The 17,186-nt window shown below is 43.2% G+C and overlaps 1 protein-coding gene across 1 annotated transcript in view; it reads left to right on the forward strand.

Moving 5' to 3' along the window:
- The window catches only part of SIX4 (SIX homeobox 4), a 59,049-nt gene extending 45,308 nt beyond the window's left edge, over positions 1–13,741 (forward strand). The window contains exon 3 of the mRNA XM_063947717.1: positions 10,038–13,741. Coding sequence (XP_063803787.1) covers positions 10,038–10,834 — 797 coding nt within the window. The 3' untranslated portion in view covers positions 10,835–13,741. The remainder of the gene's footprint in view (positions 1–10,037) is intronic.
- The last annotated feature ends 3,445 nt before the right edge of the window (positions 13,742–17,186 follow it).

Below are 17,186 nucleotides of genomic sequence, written 5' to 3' on the forward strand. Positions count from 1 at the left end.
CACACACACACACACACACACACACACACACACACACACACACCTCAAAAAAATAAAGGGAACACTAAAATAACACAGCCTAGATCTGAATGAATGAAATATTCTTATTAAATACTTTGTTCTTTACATAGTTGAATGTGCTTCCAACAAAATCACACACAAATTATCAATGGAAATCAAATTTATTAATCCATGGAGGTCTGGATTTGGAGTCGCACTCAAAATTAAAGTGGAAAAACACACTACAGACTGATCCAACTTTGATGTAATGTCCTTAAAACAAGTCAAAATGAGGCTCAGTAGCTCTTCCTTCTTTATTATGTGGTGCCATGAGACAATTATAGCCTCAATTAATTCTCTTATTGGATAGACGCCTCAGATGTACCAGTTATTTCAAACTGACCCACAAATGTTCTATGGGGTTCAGGTCTGGGCTGTTTCCTGGCCATCCCAGCACCTGTATGTCATTCTCTGTGAACCACTGTTTGCATATCCATGCAGTGTGGCAGGGAGCTGAATCCTGCTTGAAAAAAAAATGGGGCATTATCTGGAAAAAGATCCCTGATAGAAGGTAGAAGTTTTCGTTGTAGGATGGTGGTGATAATGTACTTTCATCTATTCAGTGTGCCATCTATGACATGAAGGCGGCCTACAGCTTCTGCTGTCATACATGCCCAGATCATAACACTTGTAGGATTTTTTGTTGTTGATTGAATGCAATCTGGATGTACCTCCTCCCCGATGCGACGTCTCACATATTTTCTCTCATCGCTACCAAAGATCGATATCTTAGTTTCGTCACTCCATATCACTTGTTTCCACTGACCTTCTGTCCATGCAGTGTGTTCTTTTGCCCACTATATTTGTTTTTGGCTTTTTGGGGGAATCCTACCTTTTAGGCCAACCTCCGTTAGTCTTCTCTGTACCGTTCTTGCACTGACAAAAACACCAGTTGACTCCGTTCACTACTAATGGCCGCAGATGACATCCATCTGTCCCGGATACAAATTAGTTTTATTCTCCTATCGTCAACAGCTGTTGTGCACTTTTTCCAGTTTTTTCCTCCTTTGTTCTGTATAGATTGTGTTTCCTGATAGCGTAAACAAAACTTTCGTACTCCTGATGTCACATTCCCACCAACTTCTCTCACAATTGCTGCATACGAAAGACAATTTTCACGTAACACCACAGTCCTGGATCTCTTCCTGGGTGACCAGACACCACTTTTCCTGGACGACATTGTTATATTTATTTTTTACACCGTCAGTAGCACTTAACAATACACACAAACATCCAACTGTAAGTGCACTTCAATAACCAACCTTATTATGCAAAATGAAACAGCCAAACTGACCTTTCCCACCTTTGAACATAACCTTGCACCTGCTCATAAACAATAGCTGATTGGTTCTCAGAATGACTATTCCAATTGGCTGGTAGTAGCTGATACTACAATCCGCTTCTTGAATCTCGCGCATCTGTGCTTCTTTGTCTGACTGAAAGTAGCATAACTTCCCTTGTAATGCAAGTATTTGACCTCTGTTTATTGTGTTGAATTCAGCATTACATTTCCTTTCATTTGATATATGAATCATTGCACTGGATGAAGTTCAACCGTTTTTATAAGCATTCAGAGAGAGATAAATAAAATTTTGAATGGAGTTGGAAGAAGGGTTTGCTCTGTCCACTCCTTGCATTCACCTGGTAATACAACTCCAGGACCAGTGTAGCTAGGTTATTAAATCCATCACATCTATAAGACGCGTGACATAGTCTTCGATTTGGGTTTCATTTAACGCTGTAATTGTTATGGCAAGATAGCAGCTGTGACACAATACATTAATGCCATAGTCAAGTTTGCACCGTCACCAGTTTGAGGAAAGTTACTTTAAAACATCAAGCTGTGCGCTGTACCTGGGAAAATTCGCTAAGGTGTATTCCAGTCTGTACTGTTTATCATGACCTTTATACCCACACAGATTCCTACCATTCAGGTATCTGACAGTGGGCGGGATGTACTAAAGCAAAAATGCGGTAAAACCCCCGAAAACGGGGGTTTTACCGCATTTTCATATTTACTAAGACCCTACCGCAGCATTTTCGGCGTCCAGGGTTTCGCCATCTCTGGATGGCGAAACCCTATAGAAGCCTATGGGCTTCTTTTCGCCGACCGCCGCAACCCGCCGACACCGTCGACCCCCGCCGCAGACGCCGACCCCCCTTCCCCCTGGCTTACCTTCCTCCAGGCTGCCCTGGACCCGGAAGGTAGTGTCCTCCTCCCCCTAGCAACGCAGCCGGACGTCCTTCCGGCTGCAGGGGGGAGGAGGAGGTGCCGGGGACAGCCTGCTGCTGCTTCCCGGCATCTAGCCAGTGTGGGGACCCCGGGGAGGTGACGGAGACCCCCCGCAGACCACCTAACAGGTATCGCGGGGGGCCTCCGTCACCGCATCGCGATGTTGATCGCATATGTTAGTACATATGCGATCAACATCGCTGCGGTAACCGGCGAGGGGCGGCGATGTATGTTAATACATCCCGCCCAGTGTTTCCATTTGACTAGGGTCAAGTCTGTTTTTCTCTGCCCAGCTGAATTTAGCTACACTGAAAAGGGCAGATTTGAGGCTCATCAGAACCTGATTAGACAGGAATTTGTATAGAAGATGATTCAAGGTATGTTACATCCCTTCTCTTCTAGTTATAGGTGTAAGGCGGGAGTTTTCCACTTAAGCACATGTCGGGCGGTATTCAAATGATTTATCACGCCAAATTTCCTTTCTAAAGTGATCCCCGTTAGCGCGCATATCGCGCCCATAGTAATCATGTTTAACTGCGTAACGGGTGGGTGCCCTTGCTACCGCAGGGGAAGCGAGCTGAAATGATAATATCACGCACGTCAGCAGAAACAGAAGGGGTGTGGAAGGAGGTGAAAAGAATTGAATACCACCAGTAGTGTTCTGAGCGTCCCCTTGCAACAGAGCTGCCCACTAACGGAAGCTCGGAGGCTGTAAAAAGCAGTTTATTTTTGCTCCCAGGAGCTGGTTTGCTAGTAAGGTTGAGGAGTATTGGGAAGGAAATTTAAAAAAACATAAAATTGAATCTTTGTATCATTTTTATTTCCTCCTATTGCCTTCCAGTTATTTAGAATATATACATATCGTATCTCTAAGTCATTATATATGTATATGTGTACCTACTATTCATACTGGTTGGGGAGAATGTTAACAAAACCTTCTGGCACCGCTCTTCCATGCCTTGATGGATTCCAGTCCTCTCCCCTATGTATGGATGGAAGACGGGGTTTTTCTATACAAAAATTTTTAAGCGTTAGTTGATCGGTGGGGTCCTCCTCATTTTTATCAGCTCTTGTGGGGGCAATAACAAGGGAATCCTTGACTGCTCCATGGTCTTATGTGTTAACTGATTTTCTACTCCTTCCCGGTTTACTCATGCGGTTTACCCAAACTGCGACTGTTTCGTTTATCAATTTTTGTCTAACCTCGCAGGTCTCGGTCTCCAGATCTGCTGATCCTTCTCGCGGGCGACACTGGTATGTTGCCTCTGCATTCCGGCTTGTTCTGGCACCTACATTTTGACAAGTTGGTTAATCAAGGTGTGGTGATGGAATGAGGGGAACTCTGATGGTTCAGCATGTTGGGTCTCATTTATGCGACATACCGGAGTACTTTCCAAGGACGGAAATAGTGCTTTCTGTGGTGGTTACTCGACCGAATATGTGGATGCATGCCGCCTTTAGTCCAGGCATTCCTATACTATTGAACAACATAGGGTGACGGGGGTGCATACTCTTGGTGGTTGATGGCACCTTTTTCTGTACGGTTTTATTAGCAGCAGGTCTGTGAATGTGCTTCTTTACTCTGCAGCCTATCTGTCTTTCAGGGCACGGTTTGGCTTCAGTCTTTGCGTAACCATGATGTCTCCACCTTTTATTTCAATAATTACCTGGCTGGTCTCGACACATCTGGCTCACTGGCTGGGCTGTTGGTGCGACCTCTGTATCCTCATTATTGGTGCGTATGTGCATCCAAGTTATCTTGGTGGGTCTCTGTATCGGTTGCATCTGGGTCATACAGCATCATCGGTTCCATGACATCCTTTTGTCACGCTCCAGAGTTCTCTCAGTTATGGCCATGAGTCTCGGCCTGACTGTGCAGTTTTCCGGAATGCTCAGCGCTCTCCCGCCCGTTTGGGAAGCTCTGGGACGTCCCCATGGTACTACAGTCCAGCGTGTCCTATGGATGATAGAGAAAACAGGATTTTGGTACTTACCGATAAATCCCTTTCTCTGAGTACATAGGGGACGCTGGATGCCCACCTGCCCTGCTCTCTCCCGGCGGTGTGATTATCTACCTGGTTGTGGTTCCTAGTGGCTGGGTGTCCTTAGGACCTGGTTGCAAGGTTTCCTTACGTTACTGTCATTTTGCCACCTTTTTTTGTACGGTTATATCTATATACAGATGGGTCCACGGTCATCTTGGCAAGTTTGCTGCGCCTAGGCACAACATGGTTTGTTAACATAAACCCTTCATCTATTGTTCTCCGCTACAATACAATACGGAGAACAATACAGTAGGGCAGTGGTTTCCAAACTTTTTTTGAATCACGACACCCTAGAGTATCAGAATTCTTTTCACGGCACCCCTAGGCCAAAAATTTCTTATTGAGAAATTTAGAAAGAAATATTAAATTAAGTAGATTGTATTTATATGTCATCCTTAGGCTCAATTGTGTGGTGAGGGACAAGATTTGCTTCTGTTTGTCCCCATATTTTATGACTGACAGCTACTAGCACTAGTTTTGCCTATTATATTGACCATAATTAATTTGAATTGGTCCTGGACCACCAATCCAAGGCACCCCTGCAAGTGTCCCGAGGCACCCCAGGGAGCCACGGCACACGGTTTGGGAACCACTGCAGTAGGGGATTAAGTCCGACTGCCCAGTCTCAGTTAATCCTATTAAAGGTCAAGATAAACATGGACCCATCTATATGTGTGTTTCTGAGTTTCCTATTTTACGGAGCTCTTTCTTTACGGCTGTCTTGCTTACCTCCGCCTCTGTTAGTCGTATTGCCATCTCTCCTCAGTCACAGGGGGTAATTCCAAGTTGATCGCAGCAGGATTTTTGATAGCAATTGAGCAAAACCATGTGCACTGCAGGGGAGGCAGATATAACATGTGCAGAGAGAGTCATATTTGGGTGGGGTGTGTTCAATCTGCAATCTAAATTGCAGTGTAAAAATAAAGCAGCCAGTATTTACCCTGCACAGAAATAAAATAACCCACCCAAATCTAACTCTCTCTGCACATGTTGTATCTGCCTCCCCTGCAGTGCACATGGTTTTGCCCAATTGCTATAAAAAATCCTGCTGCGATCAACTTGGAATTACCCCCACAGTTTCTTAACTGGTCTGTGGAGGGGTATAGAGGGGGAGGAGCCAGTCACACATTGAAAATGTTAGTGCCAGCTCACCTGATCACCCCATCGATACCCCATGGTACTACACTCCAGCGTCCCCTATGGACACAGAGAAAGGGATTTATCGGTAAGTACCAAAATCCTGTGTTTCTGTTCTGTCTGGATGTCTCGTGTTTGGGATTTGAGTGAAGTGGGTGACACAGGGCCGTAATTGTATATGCTTTTTAATGCTATTTCGTAAAATACAAAGAAACATTAAGTGCTCTCACTTTGTATTCTGTTATGTAGTGCTGAATAAAAAAATTAGGGCTAAAGTTTATTTAAACCTACCAACTTCCCTAAAGCTTTGGAGGCCTGACATATGGCAAATTGCAGTTAAGAGAGGAGACGTAATCTCCCATGTATTATGGGTGGCTGAACTCAAAGTTGAATTTAATTGAATTACAATCTGAGGCATAGCTTCTGTTTTTTTTTTTTTTTTCCTTTTGGAGTGATGTAGATACTTTAGTTATTGTTATTAATAAGTCTTATCGATAGGGCAACACGTGGTCCACAGTGCTGTACAGCATGGCGATATTGTGAAACTGTAGCAGGTCATGCTGGTATATGTAGTTCGAGGGGGGGGGGGCTTGGGGGGGTGGTTTATACTTCCCCAGCGGCTGCTATTGTCTGCAGCTGCGGGGGGATGGGGGATCCTGCCGTGCTGACAGATTGTTGTACTGACAACTATGATCTTCACTAAAGCTTGCGTACACACCTATATAATTGTCAGCCCGTTTTCCCGATATCGAGGGAACGCCCATTGATTGTACAGTATAGGTGTGTATGCAGTCCAGATGCAGGAGCGTTAGTCGATTTAAATGCCTTCTAAAGCTCCTTCAACGGCCGGGACCAAGAGGTCGCATCTTATGTGCTGCACATGTGACCTCCCCATCCCCATAGAGGAGCCATTACCCCCTGCTGCTGACCCCACCTCACGGGGTCACAGCTGGATACACACACAGCCCTGCTGATTGGGAGTGCTTACCCTATTAGCCACAGATCGAAGAAGTGTGTACCCAGTTTTACACTCATAAAGGCTTTTTTTTTCTTTTTATTAATGTTAGGAAACGACTTACTTTCAAGAATGCATTATGTCAACCTAGTAGCATTTGGAAATGCATATTTAATTCGACCATATCATCAAAAGTTTTGGGTTGTTTTTTTTGTATCGAAGCTTGCTTTCACATTCTAGAAGGGGGCTGTATCATTTTGCTGATACTGAAGAAATGCGAATGTAATTCCCAGCTGTTGTATATAAACTCATAGCGATCATATCATATGTACATTTAGTAGCTGATGCAGTGGAAAGACCTTTCCTGAGTAACCTGTGAATAGTGTCTCGCTGTCCTGTTTGGATGGTTCTCAGAAAAGATGGAATTCGGATATGTTCTACATGGGTTATAAATAGAAACAAAATAATGACATAAAAATACTGTTAAAATATTGCTGCATTGAAATTAACACTGTAATATTTAAGTGTACTTTGTTTTAGCGCCTTGTTCTGCTTCTGTATTTTTCGATTGCAAGCTCGCAGGGCTAATAGGGTTGCAGGTTCCAAATCCTCAGCCTTTTTGCAATTTAGGAAAAATTGTTTATAAATCTGTACAGGAACAAAATGGCTGCCAGATCAATAGCATAATAGTGTAAGTCTATAAAGAAGGCTACAAATCCTCTGTGAAAGCTGCCAGCTCCCCGGGTGACTGCACGAATCGTACGCCTATATTTGCCACATGTAATTTCGCATGGTGTTTGTGTAGATTGTGTTCTATTTTATTAATGCCATATTATCTATTTTGTTCTGTTTATTTCACACATCCATTCGTTTAACATTTACCGACCATCTCCCTTTATGGCTGCATTCTGGGTTATGAAGCATTTAATGGTTCACTACTTGCTGAAATGTTTTGTCAGTTACCCGAAAATCAGTAAGTCTTCTGAGTTTACTATCAAAGCCAGTGTCCTGTACCTATTCCTAGCAATACATACGAATTTTCAACATATAGTAATCGCGTAGCTTGCTTATAAGTGGAAAGTCAAACTAGTCGTAGTTTTCATTTCTGACTGAGTAAATCATAATTTAATCTGGCTGTTTGAGTAGCCCACAAGGAGTGCTTTGTACATGTCATGTGTAGTGGGAGTTACAGTACCCCACGGTATGCAGAGAGGGACAGCATACAGAAGTCTATGCTCTCCACTACCAGGAAAGCATATGGGAGTGAGGGGTGGTCTTCAGGTTGCCGGCGGCCGGCCTCCCGGCGACCACCATACCGACTCCGGAATCCCGACCGCCGGCATTCTGACATCTTTTTTCCCTCTTGGGGGTCCACGACCCCCTGGAGGGAGAATAGATAGCGTGGCGCGCCACCGTGCCCGCAACGTGGTGAGCGCAGCGAGCCCGCAAGGGGCTCATTTGCGCTCGCCCAGCTGTCTGTATGCTGGTGGTTGGGAGTCCGGCGCCGGTATGCTGGTCACTCGGACCCCGACCGCCAGCATACCATACTACACCCGGAGTGAGAGGTGGGGGCATCTGGCTCATGGAAAGGTAAAAACCATTTTTTATTTTTTATTTTTTTTTAGATATTTGATAAGGGACAATGAAGAGCTCTGTGACAATGGCATTTTAAATGTGATGAATCCCACTACTCATTGCAGGCTTAGCCGCGTTTATTAACTATGTATTCTTGAAGTACAGAGGATAGCTCTCCCGGTAAGAGCTGTTGTTTGCGACAGAAAGATGTTCGAGTTTAGGACTCTGTAGTCCTTCTGCATATGCATCCAGTGATGCATGCATCGTGGGCGTGCGGGCAGGGATCCGGTTGGGTTACTCAGCTGGGAAATGTGAAAAGTTCATAGGGTTCTATTAGACAATGCCATCCAAAGATGGCATTGCCCACTGCATCCATGCCCCGGAATGTATTGCATTTCGGAACTTGATGCACATGTGGTAAGCAGCCAAACCTCCCAAAAATTTATTTTTAGAGGTTTGACTGCAAAATACAGCGCGATTCATCTCATCCAATATAATGTGCTCTTCTACTGATCACAGAAAAGTGACTTGTAGAATAGAGATATAGGGGGTAATTCCAAGTTGATCGCAGCAGGATTTTTGATAGCAACTGGGCAAAACCATGTGCACTGCAGGGGAGGCAGATATAACATGTGCAGAGAGAGTTAGATTTGGGTGTGGTGTGTTCAATCTGCAATCTAATTTGCAGTGTAAAAATAAAGCAGCCAGTATTTACCCTGCACAGAAATAAAATAACCCACCCAAATCTAACTCTTTCTGCACGTTATATCTGCCTCCCCTGCAGTGCACATGGTTTTGCCCAGTTGCTATCAAAAATCCTGCTGCGATCAACTTGGAATTACCCCCATAGTACAGCAAGGAGGCATTATGCTCTACAGTAAGAAAGTTTTTCCTAATCAAAGTGGAAGTGATGACAGAGCGTGCAGATTATTTCTGTCCCTTTTGTAGTATGTTAAGAATACATGTATGCGCTGTCTAGCATTGCACGTGATTTTATTTGTATGTTTTTAATACTCTAATGAATCTTTCAAAGCTATACAAATTAGTATTAAAGCTTGGAGAGAGATAAAATTGAGTGATAGAGTACCAACCAGTCAGCTTCTGTTATTTTCCAAACAAAACCTGTAAAATGTAAAGTAGTAGCTGATTAGCTAGTACTTTATCTCTCAACTATTTTATATCTCTCCGAGCTTTGATAAATACTCCCCTTGAACATTTTAAAGCCTTATCTAGCATTATATTTTATCTTTATTACATGGAGCCTCTGTAGTAACCAAGTTATAGAGGATTCCCCATGAATGAGATTTAGTGAAGTATCCAGTACTCTGCTGGCCTGGCTTCATTTACCCTGCACAGCATGTTTACATGTGGTGTTTTGTATATTTACCCTGCACAGCATGTTTACATGTGGTGTTTTGTATATTTACCCTGCACAGCATGTTTACATGTGGTGTATTTGTATATTTACCCTGCACACCATGTTTACATGTGGTGTATTTGTATATTTACCCTGCAAACCATGTTTACATGTGGTGTATTTGTATATTTACCCTGCACACCATGTTTACATGTGGTGTATTTGTATATTGACCCTGCACACCATGTTTACATGTGGTGTATTTGTACATTTACCCTGCGCAGCATGTTTACATGTGGTGTATTTGTACATTTACCCTGCGCAGCATGTTTACATGTGGTGTATTTGTACATTTACCCTGCGCAGCATGTTTACATGATGTGTATTTGTACATTTACCCTGCGCAGCATGTTTACATGTGGTGTATTTGTATATTTACCCTGCGCACCATGTTTACATGTGGTGTATTTGTATATTTACCCTGCGCACCATGTTAACATGTGGTGTATTTGTATATTTACCCTGCGCACCATGTTTACATGTGGTGTATTTGTATATTTACCCTGCACAGCCTGTTTACATGTGGTGTATTTGTATATTTACCCTGCACAGCCTGTTTACATGTGGTGTATTTGTATATTTCAACTGATCATTCCCCCAATTTTCTATTTTCAGGAAACCTCTCGCTTGCTCCCTGTACTTCGGATGGAGGGACATTTACAAGTGACACCATCACAAGTGGAGATCAAGGGAAAGTCTTCCTCAGCTCTCTCCCGCCAAGCACAGTCGTTTACACCGTTCCGCATTCTATAAAACAAGATGGCCTTGAACGCAGCCTTGTCTTTTCTCCGTTAGTGCCTGTCAATCAAAGCACAGCACAAGTAAACATTAGCATGCCTTCTGACGATGCCATGCAGTCTGTCGCGGCCTCCTTAGTAAATGGAAGTCACGCGCACAATTTTTCGCTTGCTCCGCCTACTTTAATAACCGCTTCCGGCCAGCTTGCCTCTATTACAGGGAACCAGTCAGTTGCGCTCAACCAGCCTATATGCACGCTTGCCACCACAACCACCAGTGTCACTCCCACCAGTAACACAAACTTTGTGCCCCTTCAGAACTGTCACTACATTGCTGCCCAAGACCTATTGTCTATGTCGTCTGAACAGCAGAACCACATAGAAGCTGTGACTACAAGCAGTAATAGTAACACCAGCCGTCCTGCCTCGCACACCCTTCAGGATTTCAGCAGCCACCACAACTTGGTTCTGCAGCCTGTACCCGACACAAAAGATAATTACCTGTCCATTGAGCAGAATGCCACCATCAGTGGCAGAGTTATGTTGTTGGATGCAAAATCCAAGTACGTGATCAGTGGCATGATCAGCACAGGCTGCGAAGAACTTGAAACTGACAAAAAAGAGTTAGCCAAGCTTCAAAATGTTCAAATGGATGATGACATGCAAGACATGTAAAGGAAAACGTTGCTGGACGAGTTGGTTTCAGTGGCCGCTCTGGGTTTCGTCAGTTGTTTGTTTGAACTCGAATTTACACTTTTTTTTTTTTTTTTTTTTTTTTTAAATCTTTTCTCTCTGAGTAAATCGCACTGTTTTTAAGTTTTGTTTTTCTCTTTGAGTTTGTCGCCCCCTTTCCACATGAACATTTAACCCTTTTTGAAATGTGGGTATGTAAAGGGAACACCGTTTGAACATTGGTATGTTGTATGAAACATTGGGTCTAAGGAGGGGGGGGGGGAAGGAACGTTAATGGTACTCTATTGTAAATTCTGGGGCTATGCTGGAATTGTATATTCAATACACAAAATATATAGGAATGTTGGCAGTCTTTTGTACTTTTTTTTTTTATGGCTTACAATAGACAGATTGGAATGTTACATTTGTGTAGTAAGCTTCTGCTAAATAAGAATGTTAAAAAAAAAAAATAATAATAATAATTTCCAGCTCTGCTGTAAAGGTGAAAATGGATCAGTGGAATGTAGTATATGTAACTTAAGGTAGTGGTTTCCAAACTTGCTTGAAAGACGGCAACCCTGAAGTATCAGCATTTTTTTCATGGCACACCTTGGTCCAAAATTGATGATTGTGAAATTATGCAAGAATTATTCAATTAAGTAAATTGTACTTCAGTTATGTGGTGTTAGACGGAGGTTTCGATACTGTTTGTCCACACATTTTATGATAGGCAAAACCAGTGCTGTTGCTGCCAATCACACTGAGCATAAATAATTTGATTTGGTCTTGGACCCACCAGCCCGTGGCACCCAATTTGGAAACCACTGACTTATGGTATTATATGCAACCCTTTTTCTTTCTAGTAAGTACAGTGGATGTACACGCTCAAATTTCTAGCCTGAATGGCTGAAAATATGCAATTTTGATTAAAGTTTTATTTTTCAAAAACCTATATTTTAAGTATTGGAAAGTACTAGAATTCGAAAGAGTAAACCCTATTTTTTTGTAGTTTAAAATGTTGCAATTTTTCTTCTATCCAAATATAGCAATTTTAATAATTCCTATGTGCCTTTTGGCCTGTGGGCCATTTACTTGTAGCAAAGCACACTACTAAGAAGGAAGGTAGATCAGTCATATACAGTATGTGTGTCTTTGGTAAATGTCTTCTATGATCTTATCACAATCCATTTGTCCTGAGACTAAAGCTAGGTACACACTATGCAATTTATGTGGTCAAACAGACAAAAGGGACAATTTTTTGGCCATCGGAAGGTCCTGAGCTCTGCTCTACACATTAAGCAATTTTTTACTTTTTAAGTTTGCAGTTTTCTGTCACCCCACACTGAATTTGCATATGTCTGCCTACAAGGAGTATGAGGTAATCTGCATAAACCGTAGGAAATATGGGCAGATTATCTAGAATGCACACACACAGTGCATGGGACCTTTTGGCTAATATTTTCTGTCAAGACCGGTCGGACAATCGAAGGTGAGCATTTTTGGCCTAAACACTCATGCCTACACACTACATAATAAAATGGCCTGATCAACCGGTTATTGGCAAATCAGCCCAATGACTATGTAGTGTGTCCTAGTTTAAGGATACAGACAGAGTGATAGACAGGATCTGGTACGTAGGTCGGCACTCATTAGGTCGACCACTGTTGGTCGACATTCATTAGGTCGACATGAGGGTTTTTTTTTTAAACACAAAAAAAACAACAATTTGTACTTTTTCATACTTTACGATCCACGTGGACTACGATTGGAAATAGTAACCTGTGCCGAGCGCAGTGGTAGCAGAGCGAGGCACCTTGCCCGAAGTTCACTCGCCATGCGAGGGGATACGGTGCACTAATTGGGGTTCCTGGTTACTTTACGAAGAAAACACAAAAAATAACAAAAAAACTTTTGCCATGTCGACCTAGTCCATGTTGACCCTAATGACTGTGGCGACCTATCCACACCCGTGATAGACATGAATAGACTGCAGTTTACGCTTACGGAAAAGCAACCTGCTTTGAAAGGGAAAGATGACATTTATCCAGTATTCTCTGAATTTCTATAGTACAATACTGTTGAAATTTCTTCCCTGGAACTTACACTACATTTATATGAATTGTTTTGCACTATTTTAACTAAACTTTATTTAGACGTTTTCACTATTGCATGGAACCTTCATTAACAAATATATATAACTAGATGCAAAATGCTATTTTATACTTAAGGTCTTTTGCTTCTAATTAGTGAAAAAAACACTTGCAATTTTTAAAAAGATGTTTCTTTGTCATTGAAGAATCGTCAAACATTTCTTTTTTTTGTATGCCTTTTGTTTACTTAAGTTAACCTGTTTTGCATGTTTGAGTTATTTTGTTTTTCTTTTTGATTTTGATGGAGGGTTTGTAAACATTGTGGGGGGGATAATACAACTGAAGCAGGTACAGAAACACGGACTATGAAAAAAAATGTTCTCTAGTATAGGAACGGGGAATTGGTGATGTTTAGTTGTATTTTATGTATTATTTAACTTAAAATATGCATGTCTAATATCCGACCTTCTGTTCTAATTTCATGCTTTCTTGTGCATGTTTTATTTTTTATTTCTTTTATTTATATTTGTTCTGTGCCTTAGAATGATTCAAGTGAACAGAACATTTCTGCAATGTTTATGTAGTCTTGTTAATGATGCAGTTCTTGAAAATGGTACCAACCTCATGTCAAAAATCATTTCTGTGCAGTTACCCAACCAAAGAGGTATCGTGTGTGTTTTGTGTGTATATATTTTTTTTGTTTTGTTTTCATTGTACTGTAATAGGGATTTATGCCTGGACAAGTTTTATTGTATTCTGAAATGATGTGAACTTATTTTTCTAAACACTATACTGAATAAACTTTTATATTTATACATTTTGTTTCATTTCCGTTTGGGTCATTTTTGGTTTCTGCACGTGAGTGAGCCAGTGAACACTTATTTGAAATAACACAAATTGTTATTGGCATTGCTTGTGGTGTGGTTTGTCTCCAAATCTGATTGTAAGCAGTAATGAGCACTGTCCTTTTCTTGTCTGGTTTAAAATGTGTTTATAGATTTACCAACATGGTTTAAAAATTTTTTAATTGGGCAGAACACAGTGGAGAGTAATGACACAGTGGAGAGTAATGGTTAGTATTGCTGCCTCATCGTGTTGAAGTGAAGAGTTCAGTTTCATGAACAAGGTCTTCCTACGCTCCAAATTCATACTGGCAGGCTCACTGAGTATTAACCCGAATGTTTGTGTACATGTGGTAGGGAATCTCTAGGCCAAGATTTATCAAGCCTTGCAGAGTGATAAATAGCACGGTGATAAAGGGGTAAATGTATGAAGCAGTGATAAGAGTGGAGGAGTGAGCCAGTGCAGAAGATGCCCACGGCAACCAATCAGCATTGAAGTAACATTTATAATTTGCATACTATAACATACAGAGCAGCTGATTGGTTGCCAAAGGCAACTTCTCCAATCAGCTGCTCTGTATAATGTTACAGTATGCAAATGATAAATGTTACTTCAATGCTGATTGGTTGCCGTGGGCATCTTCTGCACTGGCTCACTCCTCTACTCTTATCACTGCTTCATACATTTACCCCATAGTACCAACCAACCAGCTGCTAACTGTCATTTCTCTAAGGTCCTAGAGGATGCTGGGGACTCCGTAAGGACCAGGAGACATGGGCACTTTAAGAGAGAATTTAGTTCCTGGTGTGCACTGGCTCCTCCCTCTATGCCCATCCTCCAGACCTCCGTTTGATACTGTGCCCAGAGGAGCTGGGTGCTTTTCAGTGAGCTCTCCTGAGTTTACTGAATGAAAGTATTTTGTTAGGTTTTTTATTTTCAGGGAGCTCTGCTGGCAACAGACTCCCTGCATCGAGGGACTGAGGGGAGAGAAGCAGCCCTACTCTCTGAAGCTAGGTCCTGCTTCTTAGGCTACTGGACACCATTAGCTCCAGAGGCATTGGTATGCAGGATCTCACCCTCGCCGTCCGTCGCAGAGCCGCGCCTCCGTCCCCCTCGCAGAGCCGGAAGACAGAAGCCGGGTGAGTATGAGAAGAAAAGAAGACATCACAGGCGGCAGAAGACTTCATGATCTTCACTAGAGGTAACGCACAGCACTGCAGCTGTGCGCCATTGCTCCACACACCTCACATACTCCGGTCACTGTAAGGGTGCAGGGGGGGCCGCCCTGGGCAGCATTTGGGACCTCATACTGGCAAAAAACACACACATACAGCTGGGCACTGTATATATGTATGAGCCCCCGCCAAAATTACTGTTTAAGCGGGACAGAAGCCCGCCGCCGAGGGGGCGGGGCTTCTCCCTCAGCACTCACCAGCGCCATTTTTTCTCCACAGCACCGCTGAGAGGAATCTCCCCTGCTGATACACGGTAGAAGAGGGTTGAAAAGAGAGAGGGGGCACATAATTAAGGCGCAAAAACTATAACATACAGCAGCTACCTGGTTAACATTAAGTTACTGTGTTATTCCTGGGATATTATAGCGCTGGGGTGTGTGCTGGCATACGCTCTCTCTGTCTCTCCAAAGGGCCTGGTGGGGGAACTGTCTTCAGAAAGGACATTCCCTGTGTGTGAGGTGTGTCGGTACGCTTGTGTCGACATGTCTGATGAGGAAGGCTATGTGGGAGAGGAGCGGGAGCAAATGAATGTGGTGTCTCCGCCGACAGCGCCGACACCTGATTGGATGGATATGTGGAAGGTTTTAAATGATGATATTAATTCCTTGCATAAAAGATTTGACAAGCCTGATGCATTGGGGCAGTCAGGGCTCAACCCATGCCTGACCCTGTGTCGCAGGGATCGTCAGGGTCTCATAAGCGCCCACTATCCCAAATTGTTGACACAGATACCGAAATGGATTCTGACTCCAGTGTCGATTACGATGATGCAAAGTTACAGCCAAAATTGGCTAAATCCCTTTGATATATGATTATAGCAATAAAGGATGTTTTGCACATCACAGAGGAAACCCCTGTCCCTGACACAAGGGTGTATATGTATAAGGGAAAGAAGCCTGAGGTAACTTTTCCCCCCTCACACGAACTGAATGAGTTATGTGAAAAACCTTGGGAATCTCCAGATAAAAAACTGCAGATTTCCAAACGGATTCTTATGGCGTATCCTTTCCCGCCAACGGATAGGTTACGATGGGAATCCTCCCCTAGGGTGGACAAAGTTTTAACACGCTTATCCAAAAAGGTAGCCCTGCCGTCCCAGGATACGGCTACCATCAAAGATGCTGCTGATCGCAAACAGGGGGTTACCCTGAAGTCCATTTATACACATTCGGGTACCTTACTAAGACCGGCAATTGCTTCGGCCTGGGTGTGTAGTGCTGTAGCGGCATGGACGGATACCTTATCTGAGGAATTGGATACCCTAGATAAGGATACTGTATTATTGACCCTGGGGCATATAAAAGACGCTGTCCTATATATGAGAGATGCTCAAAGAGACATTAGTCTACTGGGTTCTAGAATAAACGCTATGTCGATTTCTGCCAGAAGGGTCCTGTGGACTCGGCAATGGACAGGTGATGCCGACTCAAAAAGGCATATGGAGGTTTTACCTTACAGGGGTGAGGAATTGTTCGGGGACGGTCTCTCGGACCTGGTCTCCACAGCTACAGCTGGAAAGTCAAATTTTTTTGCCTTATGTTCCCTCACAGCTTAAGAGAGCATCGCATTATCAAATGCAGTCCTTTCGTTCGCAAAGAAACAAGAAAGTCCGAGGTGCGTCTTTTCTTGCCATAGGTAGGGGCAGAGGAAAGAAGCTGCACAACGCAGCTAGTTCCCAGGAACAGAAGTCCTCACCGGCCTCTACAAAATCCACTGCATGACGCTGGGGCTCCACTGGCGGAGCCGGGCCCTGTGGGGGCACGTCTTCAGAATTTCAGCCACATGTGGGTTCACTCCCAGGTGGATCCTTGGGCAATAGAAATTGCGTCTCAGGGTTACAAGCTGGAATTCGAAGAGGTGCCTCCTCGCCGGTATTTCAAATCGGCCCTACCATCTTCCCCCCAAGAGAGGGAAATAGTGTTAAACGCAATACAAAAATTGTATCTTCAGCAGGTGGTGGTCAAGGTTCCCCTCCTTCAACAGGGAAGGGGTTATTATTCGACCATGTTTGTAGTCCCGAAACCGGACGGTTCGGTCAGACCCATATTGAATTTAAAATCTCTGAACCTATACTTGAAAAGGTTCAAGTTCAAGATGGAATCGCTAAGAGCGGTCATCGCAAGCCTGGAAGGGGGGGATTTTATGGTGTCACTGGATATAAAGGATGCGTACCTTCATGTCCCCATT

The sequence above is a fragment of the Pseudophryne corroboree genome, chromosome 12 (genome assembly GCF_028390025.1).
Source record: "Pseudophryne corroboree isolate aPseCor3 chromosome 12, aPseCor3.hap2, whole genome shotgun sequence".
Lineage (NCBI taxonomy): Eukaryota > Metazoa > Chordata > Amphibia > Anura > Myobatrachidae > Pseudophryne > Pseudophryne corroboree.